The 17,001-nt window shown below is 39.0% G+C and overlaps 1 protein-coding gene across 1 annotated transcript in view; it reads left to right on the top strand.

Moving 5' to 3' along the window:
* Znf292 (zinc finger protein 292) overlaps positions 1-17,001 on the top strand; it is a 71,152-nt gene that overhangs the window by 24,122 nt on the left and 30,029 nt on the right. Inside the window, exons 2-4 of the mRNA XM_013032866.1 lie at positions 8,699-8,853; positions 9,037-9,115; positions 12,396-12,531. Of these exons, the coding sequence (XP_012888320.1) occupies positions 8,699-8,853; positions 9,037-9,115; positions 12,396-12,531 (370 nt within the window). The remainder of the gene's footprint in view (positions 1-8,698; positions 8,854-9,036; positions 9,116-12,395; positions 12,532-17,001) is intronic.

Here is a 17,001-nt window from a genome sequence, read left to right on the forward strand (position 1 = left end):
GTGTGTGTGTGTGTGTGTGTGTTATTAATTGGAGATAAGAGTCTTGTAGACTTTCCTGACCAGGCTGGCTTCAAACCACAATCCTCAGATTTCAGTCCCCTGAGTAGCTAAGTATACAGGCATGAGCCACTAGCATTCAGCTGAGTTCTGGCATTTTTGGGGTGGGGAGGGAAAGTACCTTGGTATAAGCCCACTTCCAGTAATTGTGCTGAGGACTCAATCTCCCCCTGGTCCCCTTCCATCCCCCTACAGCTAGCGTTTGAGCTCAGGGCCTAGATGCTGTCCCTGAGCTTTTTTCCTCAAGGCTACCTCTCTACCATTTGGCCCACAGCTCCACTTTATTCTTTTTTTTGGTGGTTAATCTCATGGACTTTCTTCCCCCAGCTGGCTTCAAACTTTAGTTCTCAGATCTCAGTCTCCTGAGTACAGGCATGAGCTACCAGTGCCAGGCTGAAATAGTTTCTTAACGTCTTTGTCTTATCCCTGCATCATCTCTGCACACTGACGTTATTTTCTCCCCTTCAGTATCCCCTTTTCTTTCCATCTCACATTGTTAGAAAGTTTCTTGGTGTCTCACTACCCTTGACATACATACTTAAACGTATGCCACTACAATTGCTGAGTGAGAACTCCAAGGCCATATTTTGCATTTATTACAATCTACATTAAGAGAGTTTAGCAGGTTTTACGGGTATCAGAATCTCAGAGGGTTTTTCCCTCTTTGAGTTTTCCAAAAAATATTCAACTAAAACATTGGAGCAAAGGGCTTGAGGGAGGGACCTAGTTGAGATATAAAGTTTACTTAATGCCCCCACTTTTTTCTCCCCCTCCCCTCTCCTGTCTACTCTCCTCTCCTCTCTTCTCTCTTCTCTTCTCTTTCCTTTCCTCTCTTCTCTCTCCTCTCTCCTGTCAGTTCTGGGGCTTAAACTTGGCATGGGTTCTGTCCCTAAAGCTTTTCTTCTTTTTCTTTCTTTCTTTTTTTTTCCAGCCCTGAGACTTGAACTCAGGGCCTGGGCACTGTCCCTGAGCTTTTCCTCAAGACTAGCACTCTACCATTTTAGCCACAGCACCACTTCTGGCCTTTTCTGTTTATGTGGTACTGAGGAATTGAACCCAGGGCTTCATACATGCTAGGCAAGCACTCTACCACTAAGCCACATATAAAGGTTTTCTTTTACTCAAGGCTAGTGTTCAACCACTTGAGCCACAGCTCCACTTCTGGCTTTCTTCGTTAATTTAACTTTTTTTTGTTATTGTAAAGGTCATGTACAATGAGGTTACAGTTAACCTAAGTCAGGTAAAGTGTACATTTCTTTTTGGACAGTGTCATCCCTTGCCTTGCTCTCTCCCAGTTTTTCCCTCCCATCCCCACCCACAAGTTGTTTAGTTCATTTTCAGCATAGTGTCTAGTGAGTACCACTGCACTTCTGGCTTTTTCGATAAATAATTGGAGATTAGGGTCTCATGGAGGTTCCTGCTCTGGCTGGCTTTGAACTGTGATCCTCAGATCTCAGCCTCCTGAGCAGCCAGGATTATCGTCATGAACTATTGGTGCCTGACCTGATCCTCTCATTTTGTCCCCATCTTCTCCCTCATTTTAGAGGGACCTAGTGCTCCTAATTCTTGAATCCTATGGTATTTTTGAAGAGTTGCCCACCTCCTTTAAAAATACAACCTACTTAGGAGTTAGTGTTCATAGAGTGGTAATCATATTACTTTTCAGGTTGGGGGCCTTTTGTTTGTTTCTTTCTTGTTATTCTAGGGGACTCTGGAGGATTGAAATCAGGGACTTACATATACCAAGCACACTTTTTACCCCTGAGTACCATTAGCTCCCTGCTTTCCAATTTAAAATCTTTTATTTCTCTTCCCCGCAACCCTGTTTTCCTGTTTCTTTTGACTGTATTGAATTACTGTAGTTTTAATGAAGTCTGGAAAATGCAGGATATCAAATGTATGTGTCCATTGTATTAATCTTACAGAAAACTAGAAAATGATTTCTGTTTTTATAACACTGGATATTATATCCAGAGTTGCAAGTGCTCTACCCTGGAGCTACGTCTCCAACCCAGTCTCACTAAATAGTTCATGAGCTTATCACCCTACTGCCTCAGCCCCCTAAATGCCAGGATTACAGCCATGGGCCCTCACACCCAACAAAATGAATGTAAATAACTTATGCATGAGCCAGAGGTTTGGAGTAAAGGTTAAAGCTATAAGATAGTATTTGCCTTCTTTAATTGGTATAGAATAGAATTTTGAAGAAAATACTTATTTTTTGTTAAGTGATTATAGAGATTTGAGAAATGCAAAGAGAAAGGTAAAGCAGTGTCATAATTCTCACTAATTGTGTCTTAGAAGATACAGCTTTTGGTGGGCATGCTGGTGGCTCACACGTATAACCCTAGCAATTCAGGAGGTTGAGATCTGAGGATCACAGTTTGTAGCCAGCTCAGGCAGAAAAATCCATGAGATTCCTATCTCCAGTGGATCTGTGGCTCAAGTAGTAGAGCGCTAGCCTTGAACAAAAAGTAGCTCAGGGATAGAGCCCAGACCCTGAGTTCAAGCTCCAGGAATGAATGGCACAAAAAAATGAAAAAGAAAATACAGCTTTAATTAAGAATGTCTATTTGTGGTGGCATTCTTAGGAAGTATAGAGTCATGAGACTAAAATATTTGAGAACCTGCACTCCAGATGAACCTAACCTACAGTCTGGAGAATCCTAGATGTAAGTTGGAACATGAGTATAACACTAAACGAATCCTACAATCCACTAGTCTTATATTTACATAGGACAATAAGTAACTTAATCCTTGTGTTCATTAAATTAAACACCTCTGTGGCTTCATTTCTGTTTTGTTTTCTCTTCTGATAATCCTTGAGGGAAATGAAGGAAGCTACTGAAAGTCAATCTGTACTATCTTTTCCACCAGAGAATCCTTGAGTCTCTACTGATTTAAGTTGTGAGAAGTCATCTTACAAGCTCAACTATTAAAAGTGTGCATTTTTCTTCCCAGTGGGGTAAAACCTGGCTTTTAGAGAGCAAAAAACTTAGTTCAATTGTTTGTGGACCATACATCTATATTTGGTTTATCTTTAACATCAAATTTTATTTGGGATAGGGAATGATTTGGGGGAATTGTAAGAAAAAAATGTGGAGAAACTATTATTAGGGATGGATCAACCCACTATAACCTACCTTATGCTTGTTTTTCTTTTGCCCATTCCAGGTTTGTCCCCTAATTAATATACATGATAGGGTCACTTGAGGGTCTATTCTTCTGTCCTCTCTACCATTTCTCCCACATCCCCTCTTTTTTTTTACACTTGTATTTTTTTTTTATTGTTACAATACATGAGCAAGGTAATGAGTACATTTCTTATCAAGTATTGTTGTCTCCTCTTTTGTTTCCCCTTACTATCTCCCCCCCTACATCCCCTCTTTAAATAATACTTTAAACCATGACTTTCATCTCTCTCTCTCTCTCTGTAAATATAAATACAGAGAGGTAGAGAAATTTATTTCTTTAAAAGGGTATGGGAATAAAATATTAATAAGAAAAATGTAGGGCTTTGGGTCCTCCTTTGTAAATAAAATTCAGATTTTATTTCATATTTTTTTTCTTTCTTCTACATGGCTTTGCACTTTTGAGAAAAAAGGCCCTGGGTCTCTGGATTGATTCTTCAGCTTTGGAGAATTGATTCATATTAGCTTTAAAATCAACCATCATCAATTCATTACCTGTTCTCTCCCTGCCTCCCACCCTCCTTGGTTGTAGGGCTTGAACTCAGGGCCTGATACTGTCCCTGAGCTTTTCTGCTCTACCACTTTGAGCCACACCACCACTTTTGGTTTTCTGGTGGTTAATTGGTGATAAGAGTCTCATGGACATCCCTGCCCAGGCTGGATTTGAACCTCAGTCCTCAGTCCTCAGAACAGCTTCCTGAGTAGCTAGGATGGCATGAAATACCTGCTCCCAGCTTTATCTGCTTTTTAATTTCTCTCTCTCCTCTCTCTCCTCTCTCTTCTCTGTCTTTCTCTCTTCTCTCTCTCTCTCTCTCTCTCTCTCTCTCTCACACACACACACACACACACACATATCATTGGGCCTAGGACCTCTTACATGCTGAGTAAACACTGTTCCACCACACCCTCAGCCCCTGAAATAATCCTTTTATGTTTTTTAATTAATTAATTTTTTGTCAGTCTTGGGGCTTGAACTCTGGGCCTGGGCACTGTCCCAGTGGTAGTCCTCTGCCACTTGAGCCACAGCACTACTTCTGGTTTTCTTATGGTTTTTTGGAGATAAGAGTCTCAGGGATTTTCCTGCTTGGTCTGGCTTTGAACCATGATCCTCATATCTCAGCCTCCTGAGTAGCTAGGATTACAGATGTGAGCCACAGGCACCCAACTAATTTAACTTTTTTTTTTTTTTGTCTTTTCTTTTTTGGTACTGGGTTGAACCCAGGACATTGCACTTGCTAGGCAAGCGCTTTGCCACTGAGCTACATCCCAGCCCTAATTTAACTTTAAGTTCAGTCTTACAATGTTGAACTGGCCAGTCTTGAACTCCCAGTTCATGAGATCCTCTGGGGTCAGCCACCTCATAGCTAGGATTTTAAACCATGATACATGCCACTGCATTCAGCTAATTCAGTTTTATATTCTGTTGAGTTTTGCTTTTCATAGTGTTTTCACAGATTTTCTCTAACTCATCAATCACACACCAGCATTCCACAATTCTGTTCAATTCTGACACTCATTTCTTGGTGTTAGTGGGACTTTGCAGGCTTAAGGGCTCACTTTCACAAAGCAATCTCTCTTTGTCAAATTGAGAGTACTAGGACCCCCGGTTCTCTGTACTTCTGCCAAACCTGGCTACAAAGATGGGGATCCCTACAGCCTCTGCCTCTCATTTAGATACGATATGACAGGAAATTACAATGTTTGCTATTATAATTTAATGAAAAGTATATAGAGAAAGCCAGAAGTATATGAGAAAGCCAGAAGTATATGAGAAAGCCAGAAGTATATGTAAAAGCCTTTGTCTCTGTGAGTTGGGATATGCCAACCTCTCAACACATGCATATATGCCACTCAGAAGCTCATTGAGCCCTATTGTTTAGGAGTTTATATACAGTTTTCATTACATAGATATAATTCATTAATGTTCATTATTAGAGACTGAACTCAATCCCTTAGCTCCTTCTTCCAGAGGCTAGGGCTGAAAGTCTCAGCCTAGTCATGACACCCCACCCTGAAGCTATGTAGGTGCCCCGGTCAAAAATTATCTTAGTAACATGTAGTACACTGATCACATTTAGTTTATTTCAAGGATTTTAGGTCTGTGCCAAAAACTGAATTTTGAAAAAAAACACATTTTTTTCTTGTACCACACCTTTATGCACATGGCACAAGCTTGAAAGACTGATAGTGAAATTTACTTTCCCTTTCACCAAATAGATGCATCTTTGACATCTATGTTTTCTTATATAGTCTTTTTATTTAATATTAGCTCAATGAAGAGTTTGATTCACTTAATTTTATAACCATGATAATCAAAGTCAACATGCAAGATAATTTTTTCATTTTCCACATATTTGTCATTGTCATTGAAATGATGTAATGTTACTGGTTAAAAGATTGGAAAGTATAACCATTTCAGATCATGAGAAATGTAAACTTATTCTTTATTGTAGGTATTTTTAAAAAGTGAGAATTGTTCAAGAGTGAGTCCACTTTAGTGATATGACTTGGCAGGAAAAAATTATTTAATTTCTCTATTTACAGTTCTGAATCTTGCAGAAGTCAGCCTCAACTCATTTTCCATGGCACTACAGTGCCATTCATCCTGTAACTCATTAGAGAATACATTTACATAGAAATTCCGATTTTCCTTCTTAGTACTACTACCTCTACCCTTCGTTGAAAGTTCAGAAATAGTTTTACCTCTGGATTTCTGGGTATTTCCACTTGGTTAGGACTAGAGAATTTACCTCTGATTCTTTTTATCCTCACAGATTGTATTCTGTACCATAACAATTATAAATATAATGGGACTATGAAGTGAGGTCAATGTTAAGATCTGAAAAGCAAGTTGATTTCAGGAATCATCCGGGAAATATTTGAATTTTTTTCATGGATAAATGAGAAAGATTTGCTTCCACTTTGCATATATATATATTTTTTTTGCCAGTTCTGGGGCTTGAACTCGGGGCCTGGGTGCTATCCCTGAGCTTCTTTTGCTCAAGACTAGTACTCTACCACTTGAGCTACAGTGCCACTTTCAGCTTTTTCTGTGTTATACTGAGGAACCCAGGGCTTCATAAATGCTAGGCAAGCACTGTATCACTAAGCTTCATTCCTAGCCCTTTTTGGTGTTCTTATTGTTGGAGTTGGTTTTTACTTACATCTAGTGAAATACCCCTGCCACCCCACTCAACATTGTAGTTATTTTGTCATTTCTCTAGTTATCCCAGTGGCCAGTATTTTCCTTCACTAACTTAAAGTGAAAGAAAAAGAAAAGATGGGTGTTGAGTGAGAGTCTGTGACTTATATGGCTATTAAAAAAGTGAGTTGTTATTATGTTGCCCTTTAATTTACCAGATTTTTCAATTCTTTCTTATTCCGATTACTTACTGTTATTTGGAGATTACTAGACACGAGTAAGATATTTTTAGTGTTAAGTAATTTGTTATGGCTGGGCCCAATAGTTTATATGTATTCCTAGCTATTCAAGGCTCATATTGGGAGTATCATGGTTTTAGGCCAGCCTGAGCAAAATGTGAGACTTTGATCTCAGTAGAAGTTGGACAAGGTAGTGCGCACTTGTCATGCCTGCGCACTTGTCATGCCAGCTACACATGGAAGTATAAGATAGGATTGGCAGGGCAGCACAGGCCTAGGCAAAAAGGGAAAGAAATCCTATTTCAAGATAACTGTTACAAAAGCTGTGGGGGAGAGGGATCGATGTATGGCTCAGAAACAGAGCATCTGTGCGTAGCAAGTGTGAGGCCGAGTTCAAACCCAACTACCACCCAAAAAGAAAACTTTGTTATATATTATTTATTTTCTTTTATGAACTGAGAAAGTACATGTGTTTGCTGGTCAGATGTGATTCATTTCACATTTTCTGCTCTATAAACAATAGCAAACATAATTTAAGTATTTCTCTCTGTATATTTGGTCAACTATTGCTTTACCAGGTGTCTTCTTTTTAAAATAACTTTGAAACCTTAGTAATTATTTGGAAAGAGCGTGCATTTCTGACTAGAGAAGAAAACAGGTAATACTTGTACTATTTAAAGCCAGCTTCTCTATAATTTTAGCTACTTGAGAAGCAGAAATTGGGAATCATCATTTGAGGTCATCCTGGGCATAAAAGCTAGTGGGATTTCCATCTCAACCAATGGCTGGGTGAAGTGGTTCATACTTGTTATCTCACTACAATACTTGTGCTATTATCTCGAGTGACTTGGGAAACACACATAAGAAGATTACAGCCCAGGCTGGCTTGCGCATAGAGTGAGACCCTACCTCAAAAATAAAGTGCAGCCAGGTGCTAGTAGCCCACACCTGTAATTCTAAATACTAAGGAGGCTGAGATATGAGGATCACACTTTAAGGCCAGCCTGGGCAGGAGAGTCTGTGAAACTCTTTTTTTTTTCTTTTTTTTTAAATTTAATTTTATTTGTGAACATACTGTACAGAGGGGTTACAATTGCATGGGCAGGATATTGCGTACATTTCTTACCAAGCATTGCAACCTCCTCCTTTGTTTACCCTTCACATCACTTCCCAGCCTCCCCCGTCCCCCCTCTGTGAAACTCTTATCTCTCCAATTAGCCACTAGAAAACCAGAAGTGGAGAAGTGGCTTAAAGTGGTAGAACACTAGCTTTTAGTGAAAAGGGCTCAGGGACAGCGCCCAGGCCCTGAGTTTAAGCCCCATGCCTGAAAAAATAAGGTGCAAGAGGGGGCTAGAGGAAAGATTTGAGTGGTAAAGTACCTGCCTAGCAAGTGGAAGACCCAGGGTTCACTTCCTAGAGTCATCAGTCAGTCAGTCAATCCAGCCTTGTTGGGTTCAGTGGCTTATTACTATAATCCTAGCTACCTCAGAGGTGGAATTGGAAGGATCGTGATTTGAGGCTATTCAGGACACAATGTTAGTGAAACCCTCATCTCTATCAATAAGCCAGGCATAATGGTCTGAGCCAGTGATCTCAGTGCTAAGTGGGAAGGCTATTAAGTAGGAGGATCACGATTGGAGGTTGGGCCCAAACATAAGCATGAGAGAACCTACCTTGAAAAAACAACCAAAGCACCAGGTGCTTGGTGGCTTACACCTAATCCTAGCTACGCTGGAGGTTGAAATCTGAAGATTACAGTTGAAAGCCAGCCCAAGCAGGAAAGTCTCTGAAACTTATCTCCAACAAACTTCTCAGGAAAAGCCAGAAGTGGCACTCTGGCTCAAGAAATAGAGCGTTAGCCTTGAGCACAAATAAGCTCAGGAAGAGCACCTAGGGCCTGAGTTGAGTTCAAGCCCCAAGACCAGCAAAAAACAAAAACAAACAAAAAAAACCCCAAACAAAACAAAAGAACAAAGCAAAAATAACATTTTTGTACAGGAAGAAAAAGTTGATTAGTCAGTATATTTTGATTTACATTTTGAATAAGTTTATTATTTCTTCCAAAACAGACACTCCTTGAATATGCAGAGAAATGGAAAACTTCAGAAGATCCCTTACCTTTATTGGAGGTATACACAGTGGCTATCCAAAGTTATGTTAAAGCTCGACCTTATCTTACCTCTGAATGTGAAAATGTAGCATTGGTTCTGGAACGCTTGGCATTGTGAGTAAACCTTTAAAAAGTAAATTCAGAAAACATTTAGCCTTTTTTTTTAAGCATTATATTTCAGGCCTTTTCATAATTTAACTTAAAATAGATTTATTGGGAATCTACTGATATTAGAATTATTGGATTTATTTTATTATGAATTTTAATAATTGTATCCTTACCAACTTTTGTTTTTAGAAGCTGTGTTGAACTTTTATTGTGTCTGCCTGTTGAGTTATCAGATAAACAGTGGCAACAGTTTCAGACGCTGGTACAGGTGAGGATGTTTACCTACTAGATTTTTTAAAAATATTTTTATTAAATAGTTGTACAAAGGGGTTTCAATTCTAGAAGTCAGGTTATGACTACATCTTGGTCAGTGTCACCCTTTCTGTCATCTTCCCCACCTTTCTTAGATTTAATATGGGTATATCTTACCAGTTTTTGGTATTTTAAAAAAATTGGCTAAGCCAGGTGCCTGTAATTTTAGTTACTGAAGAAGTGAGATCTAAGGATTGTGGCTTGAAGCCAGCTTTGGCAAGAATGTTCATGGGACTCTTCTTCTTACCCCCTCTTCCCCCCACCCCCCCAGTCCTGGGGCTTGAACTCAGGGCCTGAGCACTGTCCTTCGGCTTCTTTTGCTCAAGGCTAGTTAGTTCTCTACCACAGTGCCACTTTCAGATTTTTCTGTTTACGGTGGCACTGAGGAATCGAACCCTGCTTCATGCATACTAGGCAAGCACTCTACCACTAAGTCACATTCCCAGCCCTCATGAGACTCTTTTATGTCCAACAAGCCACCAAAAAGTTGGAAATGGAGCTGTGGTTCAAGTGGTAGAACACTAGCCTTGAGGGGAAAAAAAAGCTCAGGAACAATGGCCAAGGCCTTTAGTTCAGTCCCCAGGACTGGCACTTAAAAAAAAAAAAAGGCTAAACTTGAACACATTGAAGGAATGACAAATATCAATTGCTGCTTTGCATATAATACATAAATGTTTGCTAATTTGGCATGCACATTTGGATAGGTGGCTTAAATATTACACAATTCCTTTTTTTTTTGTTGGTCATGGGGCTTGAACTCTGGGCTTGGGAGCTGTCCCTGCACTCTTCAGCTCAAGGCAAGCGCTCTACCGCTTGAGCCACAGCGCCACTTCCATTTTTCTGTGGTTTTATTGGAGATAAGAGTCTCACGGACTTTCCTGCCCGGGCTGGCTTTGAACCACCATCCTCAGATCTCAGTCTCCTGAGTAGCTAGGATTATAGGCTTGAGCCACCGGTGCCCGGCTTACACAATTCTTTAAGACAAAATAATCAAGGATTTACCAGAGCTATAAGAGAAGACAAAATACTTTCATTTATATTTAGAGACGGTGTAATTGCTAATGATTTGTGATACACTTCGTAAGAATTTAATTTTTCACTTAATTCTTATGATGAAGTTGGTTGTGGGAGATGCATTTCTCCAATTTGGAAGATGAGGAAACTTAGTCAAGAACTTTTAAAATATTTATCTGAGCCAGCCACCTAGTTATTCAGGAGGCTGAGATCTGAGGATCATGGTTGGAAGCCAGCCTAGGCAGGAAAGTCTGTGAGTCTCTTATCTCCAATTAACCACAGAAAAAGCTGGAAGTGGTGCTGAGGCTTAAGTAGTAGAGTGCTAGCTTTGATCAAAAGGAGCTCAGAGACAACACCCAGGCCCAAAGTTTAAGCCCCGAACTAGGCCCCCTTCACAAATATGTTCAAATTCAATAAAACTAATATCACAGGACAGTTATTTGAGCCAAGATTCAAAGCCCAAGCTTTCCTCCTGTATCTGAAAGTGACTGCTTTTCTTGCTTATTTAATGCTATTTTTCTACTTGTGGACAGTAATACAGAATTTATTGTGTGGCTGCTTTTAGAGCATTTTCAAAAATTCAAGCACTAGATTATGCTGACTGTATTATTGCTTCAAGTGAATTTTTATTAATGTTTAATAATATGTTCCTCTTTCCTTTCCCTTCCCTCCCTTCCCTTCCTACCACTTGACTTCTTTCTCCTTCTCTTTTCCTCTCCCCTCCCTTTCCCTGCTCTCTTTCTCCCCCCACTCTCCAGCATTCTTAAAATTGGCTTCATATTTCCCTGCAACCAATATTTTAAAGAGGGTTAGCCTTAAATAAGCATGTAAAGCAAGGTATAGCTAGGCAGGGAAATGAATTTTTCTATGTTAATATTAAACATTAAAGTCTATACTCAATGCACAACCCTTGCAAGGGAACTCTCCCGTCTTATTGAATACCAAAAGGTTTCACACTCTCTTACACATAGCAGATGCTTAATAATTGTTGAATGTGTTTTACCAACCGTTTGTCCCTTCACATCAAATTCTTGATCATAAATTTTCTACATTAGCATAGTAGTAACTTGTTTCTTAGAAGTTATTTTTCTCCCCCAGCAAGTGTTTTATTTTCAGGTAAATAAATATTTTAGAATTTTCTTTGTTTAGCATTCAGATAGATCATAACACCAAATTAAATATTTTTTCAAGTTAAATCATTTTTATTCACAAAGAATACTGAACAACTTACACTTCTGAGTTTGTTTCCTAACATTTGATAAACTTTCACACTTTCTCTTTTGAGATAAAAAGCACTGGTTGATCCGTTTTCATGTAGGTTAATAAGAAGACTATTGCAGGAGTGGAAGGAGAGGTACTGGGGGAGGTATTCGGTAAGCACCTTAACACTAAGTGCATCCCCAGCACAGGTTGTTGGTTAAATCCTTGTGTGTTCGTTCAACTGCTGCTCAAAGAAAATGTCTTAAAACATTTGAACTTTTTTTTTTTTTTTGATCCGGTTGTGGGGCCTGAACTCTGGGCCTGGGTGCTGTCCCTCAGCTCTTCAGCTCAAGGCTAGCGCTCTACCACTTGAGCCACAGCACCACTTCAGGCTTTTTTCTTTTTTCTTATGTGGTGCTGAGGAATCGAACCCAGGGCCTCATGCATTCAAGGCAAGCACTCTACCACTGAGCCAACTTCCTAGCCCAACATTTGAACTTTTTTTTTGGGGGGGGGGTCCAGTCATGGGGCCTGAACTCTGGGCCTGGGCGCTGTCCCTCAGCTCTTCAGCTCAAGGCTAGCGCTTTTTTTTTTTTTTCTACCACTTGAGCCACAGTGCCACTTCCGGCTTTTTTTCTTTTTGCTTATGTGGTGCTGGGGAATCGAACCCAGGGCCTCAGGCATTCAAGGCAAGTGCTCTACCACTGAGCCACCTCAACATTTGAACTTTTTAATGGCAAGATTTTATCTTTTTGGACTCTGAGAAGCATCATTTTGTTTGACTATAACATGCAGCTGTAAGTATTCCCATATAATTTTGCTCTCATTTTAGAGCAATTGATTGATTATTATTTTTGAAATTGAATTTTAAATGTCAATGCAGGAATTCAGCAGTTGATATTGTGATATAAAAATTTTAAGATAAAATTCTGTTTTTCAAAAGTGTATAGTTATATTTAAAATCTGTTAATCTTGTTTTAAAATCTGTTGTAATTCTTTGGATGTTTATTTAATATTTATAGGTAGCTCATGAAAAACTGATGGAGAATGGCAGCTGTGAATTGCAATTTTTAGCTACTCTAGCTCAAGAGACTGGGGTGTGGAAAAACCCGGTACTGCGCACTATTCTTTCCCAGGATCCGTTGGATAAGGATAAAGGTAAATTTTCTAGAGAGAGAAAGAGAAGAGGTGGGGATGGGGTGAGGATTAGGCTTCAAAACACAAGTATTTAAAGTTACTCAGACATAAGCTCATCTTCCAAAGAAGTCCACTTAATTAAATTTTATCTGAGATACTTGAGGTCCTTTATTTTATGGAAACAAAACTTTTTCTATGTTTCTCAACAGAGGCATTCCCTATAGAGTCCTGGCAAGTAGCAATGTAGGTTATGTTTGATAATTATTTGACAGATGGAGAATAGAAATATGACAGGTAGAATTAGAAATCAGTGCTATAACTCTTCAAATCTTCTTTCTGTAAGATTATGGACTAGGATGTAGGAGAGTGGCAAAACACTTGCCCAGCAAGTGTAGTATCCTGGCTTCAGTCCCCAGTACCAAACAGAAAAAAGACAAAAAGAAAATTAGTACTTTCTCAAACATTATTTTACTTTGCTTTGGTGTAATATGAGCTCAGGCAATAAAAGTGACAGTGAAACTGGCAGACATCCTATTGGAAATAGATGGCTAAGTCACTACTATATAAAATCATAGTGAGTGTTTCAAGTTACATACACTGTGATGAAAAGCCTAGTTGTCTTCTAGATACTTTTCTTTTTTTTCCTTTTTTTTGTTGTTGTGGTGCCTGAACTCTGGGCCTGGGCACTGTCCTTGAGCTTTTCACCTTAAGGCTAGTACTCTATCACTTGAGCCACAGCGCCACTTCCAGCTTTTTCTGCTTGTGTAGTGCTGAGGAATCGAACCCAGGGCCTCATGTATACAAGGCAAGCACTCTACCACTGAGCCACCTTCCCAGCCCCTTATACTTTTCTTGAGAGCACCTAAGAAAATGTTTCCCAGTGTTGGGAATATGGCTTAGTGGTAGAGTGCTTGCCCAGCTTGCATATGAAGCCTTGGGTTCCATTTTTCAGTACCACATAAACAGAAAAAGCTGCAAGTGGCACTGTGGCTCAAGTGGTAGAGTGCTAGCCTTGAGCAAGAAAAAAATAAAACAAGCTCAGAGACAGTTCCCAGGCTCTGAGTTTAAGCCTCCAGGACTGACAAAAATAAGGAAAAGAAAAAGAAAAGAAAAAATGTTTCCCAGATTTCTTCTTACCCTTACTTAAGGTGTTTAACTGGTACAATAAACAAAAAGAAAAAAGAAAATGTACAATGGCAAGAGTATGTATGTACCATTTACCATATCTGTTTCTTCTTTTTTATTTCCCTTCCAAAGTAAAGTTTTAGGTGATTTTACTGTTGACAGCGAGTTCTGAATTTCATAAGCAGGGACTATTAATATTTGTAAACTCCTCTGGTACTTTAATGTTTACTAAAATGTCACAGCCCATCTCTAAACTTTTCTTTAACCCACTGGTTCCTGCCTGTCTTCCCTTTCTGCCATATTCCCCTTGCTTTTCTAGAATGTATCCCTTTTCCTCAGAATTACTGAAGTATTTATAAAACCTTGGAAATACGGAAAACAGTAGACCCTAATTATTTAAAATAATAGTAATTTTAAAATAGAGAATCTTTTTTTTTTTTGGCCATTGACTGATTTATCCCTGGTATCAAATTATACTTCGTGATATTAACTTTTGGAATACTGGATGATGCTGTGTTAATAGAAGTATCAAGTTATTTTATATAGTTTCTAACAGTATGGAAAGTATTTATACACAGATTTAATTTAACACTCAAAATGATCCTGATATAACGACAAGATCTTTTACAGATGAGTAAATGGAGGCACAAAAAGATGAGTTGTAGTTTCCATTTCACATTGCTTGTGATAAGAGGCAGAGCAAGGAATGAAAATCAGAGCTTCAATATTACATTCTCTTCTAATATTTTCTTGAATTTGGCCTAATAAAATAAAATTACAAGCTGGGCACCATTGGCTCACCCCCATGATCCTAGCTACTCAGGAGGCTGAGATCTGAGAATCATGGTTCACAGCCAGTCTGGGGAGGAAAGTCCAGGAGATTCTTCTCTCCCATTAACCACTAGAAAACAGCACCAGGAAATGGTGCTGTGACTCAAGTGGTAGAGCTCTTACCTTGAGTTGAAGAGCTCAGGGACTGCTCCCAGCCCCAAGTTCAAGACCCACAACCCACATAAATAAATTGCTAATCAAAATAAAGTATTAACTTTTCTTTTTCCCATTGCTCATACCTAAATAGAGTTTTGACAAATCTGGTCGTGTGTGTGTGTGTGTGTGTGTGTGTGTGTGTGTGTGTGTGTGTGTGTGTGTGTGTGTGTAAAATAGTGTGCTTGCTAGGCACTGCTGGCTCACATCTATAATCAAGGCTACTCAGGAGTCTGAGCTCCCAGGACTGCAGTCAGAGCCAGCCTAGGCAAGGAAGGCCACAAGACTCTAATCTTCAGTTAACCACCAATAAACCAGGAGTGGAGCTGTGGCTCAAAAGGTAGAGTGGTAGCCTTGAATGAAAAAGTTCAGGGACAACACCCATGCCCTGAGTATTTATTTGTGCCTAACATTGTCTGTATTGACTGATACGTATCTGCCAGTCTCTTTTGGTTGCTTTATTTCTTGATCTTCACCTGATCTAGCCACTGAAGTAATTTGGACTGGGTAGCCAGGTGTTTCTACAAAGCAGATGAGTTATATGTAGTCTAATTCTAATACAACACATGAAGCAACTGGGGAATTCATATGATGTGAGTTTGCAACCATATTCTTAGTCGTCTTTTTTGTGTGTGTGTCAGTCATGGGGCTTGAACTCTGGGCCTGGGTGCTGTCCCTCAGCTCTTCAGCTCAAGGCCAGCGCTCTACCACTTGAGCCACAACACCACTTCCGGTTTTCTGGTAGTTTATTGGAGATTAAAGTCTCATAGATTTTTCTGCCTTGGCTGGCTTTGAACCATGATCCTCAGATCTCAGCCTCCTGAGTAGCTAGGATTACAGGCATGAGCCACCGGCACCCAACTTCTTTTGTTAGTCTTCTATTACTTAGAGTGCTACTTTGAGGAATAATCATAAACAACAAATGTATTTTTGATCCTTTAAGATTCCCTCTTTTTTGTTGTTGTTGTTGGTCATGGGGCTTGAACTCTGGGCCTGGGCACTGTCCCTCAGCTCTTCAGTTCAAAACTAGCACTCTACCACTTGAGCCACAGCACCATTTCTGGTTTTCTGAGTGTTTTATTGGAGAGAAGAGTCTCAGGGGCTTTTCTGCTTGGGCTGGCTTTGAACCGTGATCCTCAGATCTCAGCTTCCTGAGTAGCTAGGATTACAGGTGTGAGCCACCCGCACCTGGCAAGATTCCCTCTTTGTGTTGTAAAGTTCTATATATCCAGACACCTGTACAATATTAGGATTTGTTTTACTTCTTAGAACAATATTAGTTGTTTTATCTATTCAACCTCTCCCAAACACCTGACAATCTATTCACTGTTTCTATATATAGTTTTGCCTTTTCTAGTTTCTTCTATTTAACAGTATTTGTCTAATATTCCTCCATGCTTTTATCTAGCTTAATTTGCTTATCTAGATCAATTAAAGGACATCTTGATTGCTACCATGTTTGATAATTTGGATAAAGCCACTATAAGTATTAGGTTTTTGTGAAGATAGACATTTTCATATTCGTTGGGTAAATACTTAGGAGAATGTTGCTCTATGTGAGAAAACTATATTTGACTTTGTAACTGAGACTTGCAAAGTCTCAAGGATATCTAAAGGACTTAAGCAGTTTAAGATTCTTGTCAGCATTGAATTGCAGTTCTCTTTTACCACACTTTTACTTGCAGTTGGTATTGTATTTTTAGTCTTTTTGCTATTCTAATAGGCATACAGTGCTATCAAATTACTGTTTAATTTGCATTTCAGTAGTGAAAATGATATTGAAGATTTTCTCTTCAGAGTATTTGTCATCTATATTATCTATGATTATTTGTTCAGATTTTGTACCTGTTTGGGGTTTTTGTTGAGGTTTTTTTAGGTGGTTTTCTTATTGAATTATCAGTTTTTAAAAATACATTTGGAATATTAGTCCTCTGTCAGTTTTTTTTTTTTTACATTTGGCTTGTCCTTTTTTTTTTTTTAACAGTGACTTGACTTAACAGAGCATAAATTCCACACTTCTCACTATTTTTCTCACTTTCTTAAATGGACTATGATTTGTTTTACCTAAAATCTCATCACCAAATTCAATGTCATATAGATTTTTCTTTTGGGTTTGTTCTTGATGTTTTATAGTTTTGCATTTTATATTTAGGTGTATAAAAAGTCTGATTTATGTTTTATGAATCTGTTTTAGCTTAGTCATTTTTTTCCATAAACAATCATGCCTTTTAAAAATACTATTTCTAGAATATGTTGCCTAGCATGCATGAAGCTCCAGGTTCGATTCCTCAGTATACTACATACACAGAAAAAAAAACAGAAGTGGTGCTGTGGCTCAAGTGGTAGAGGTCTAGCCATGAGCTGAAGAGCTCAGGGACAGTG

This window comes from Dipodomys ordii, unplaced genomic scaffold (assembly GCF_000151885.1).
Source record: "Dipodomys ordii isolate 6190 unplaced genomic scaffold, Dord_2.0 Scaffold158, whole genome shotgun sequence".
In the NCBI taxonomy this organism is placed as follows: domain Eukaryota; kingdom Metazoa; phylum Chordata; class Mammalia; order Rodentia; family Heteromyidae; genus Dipodomys; species Dipodomys ordii.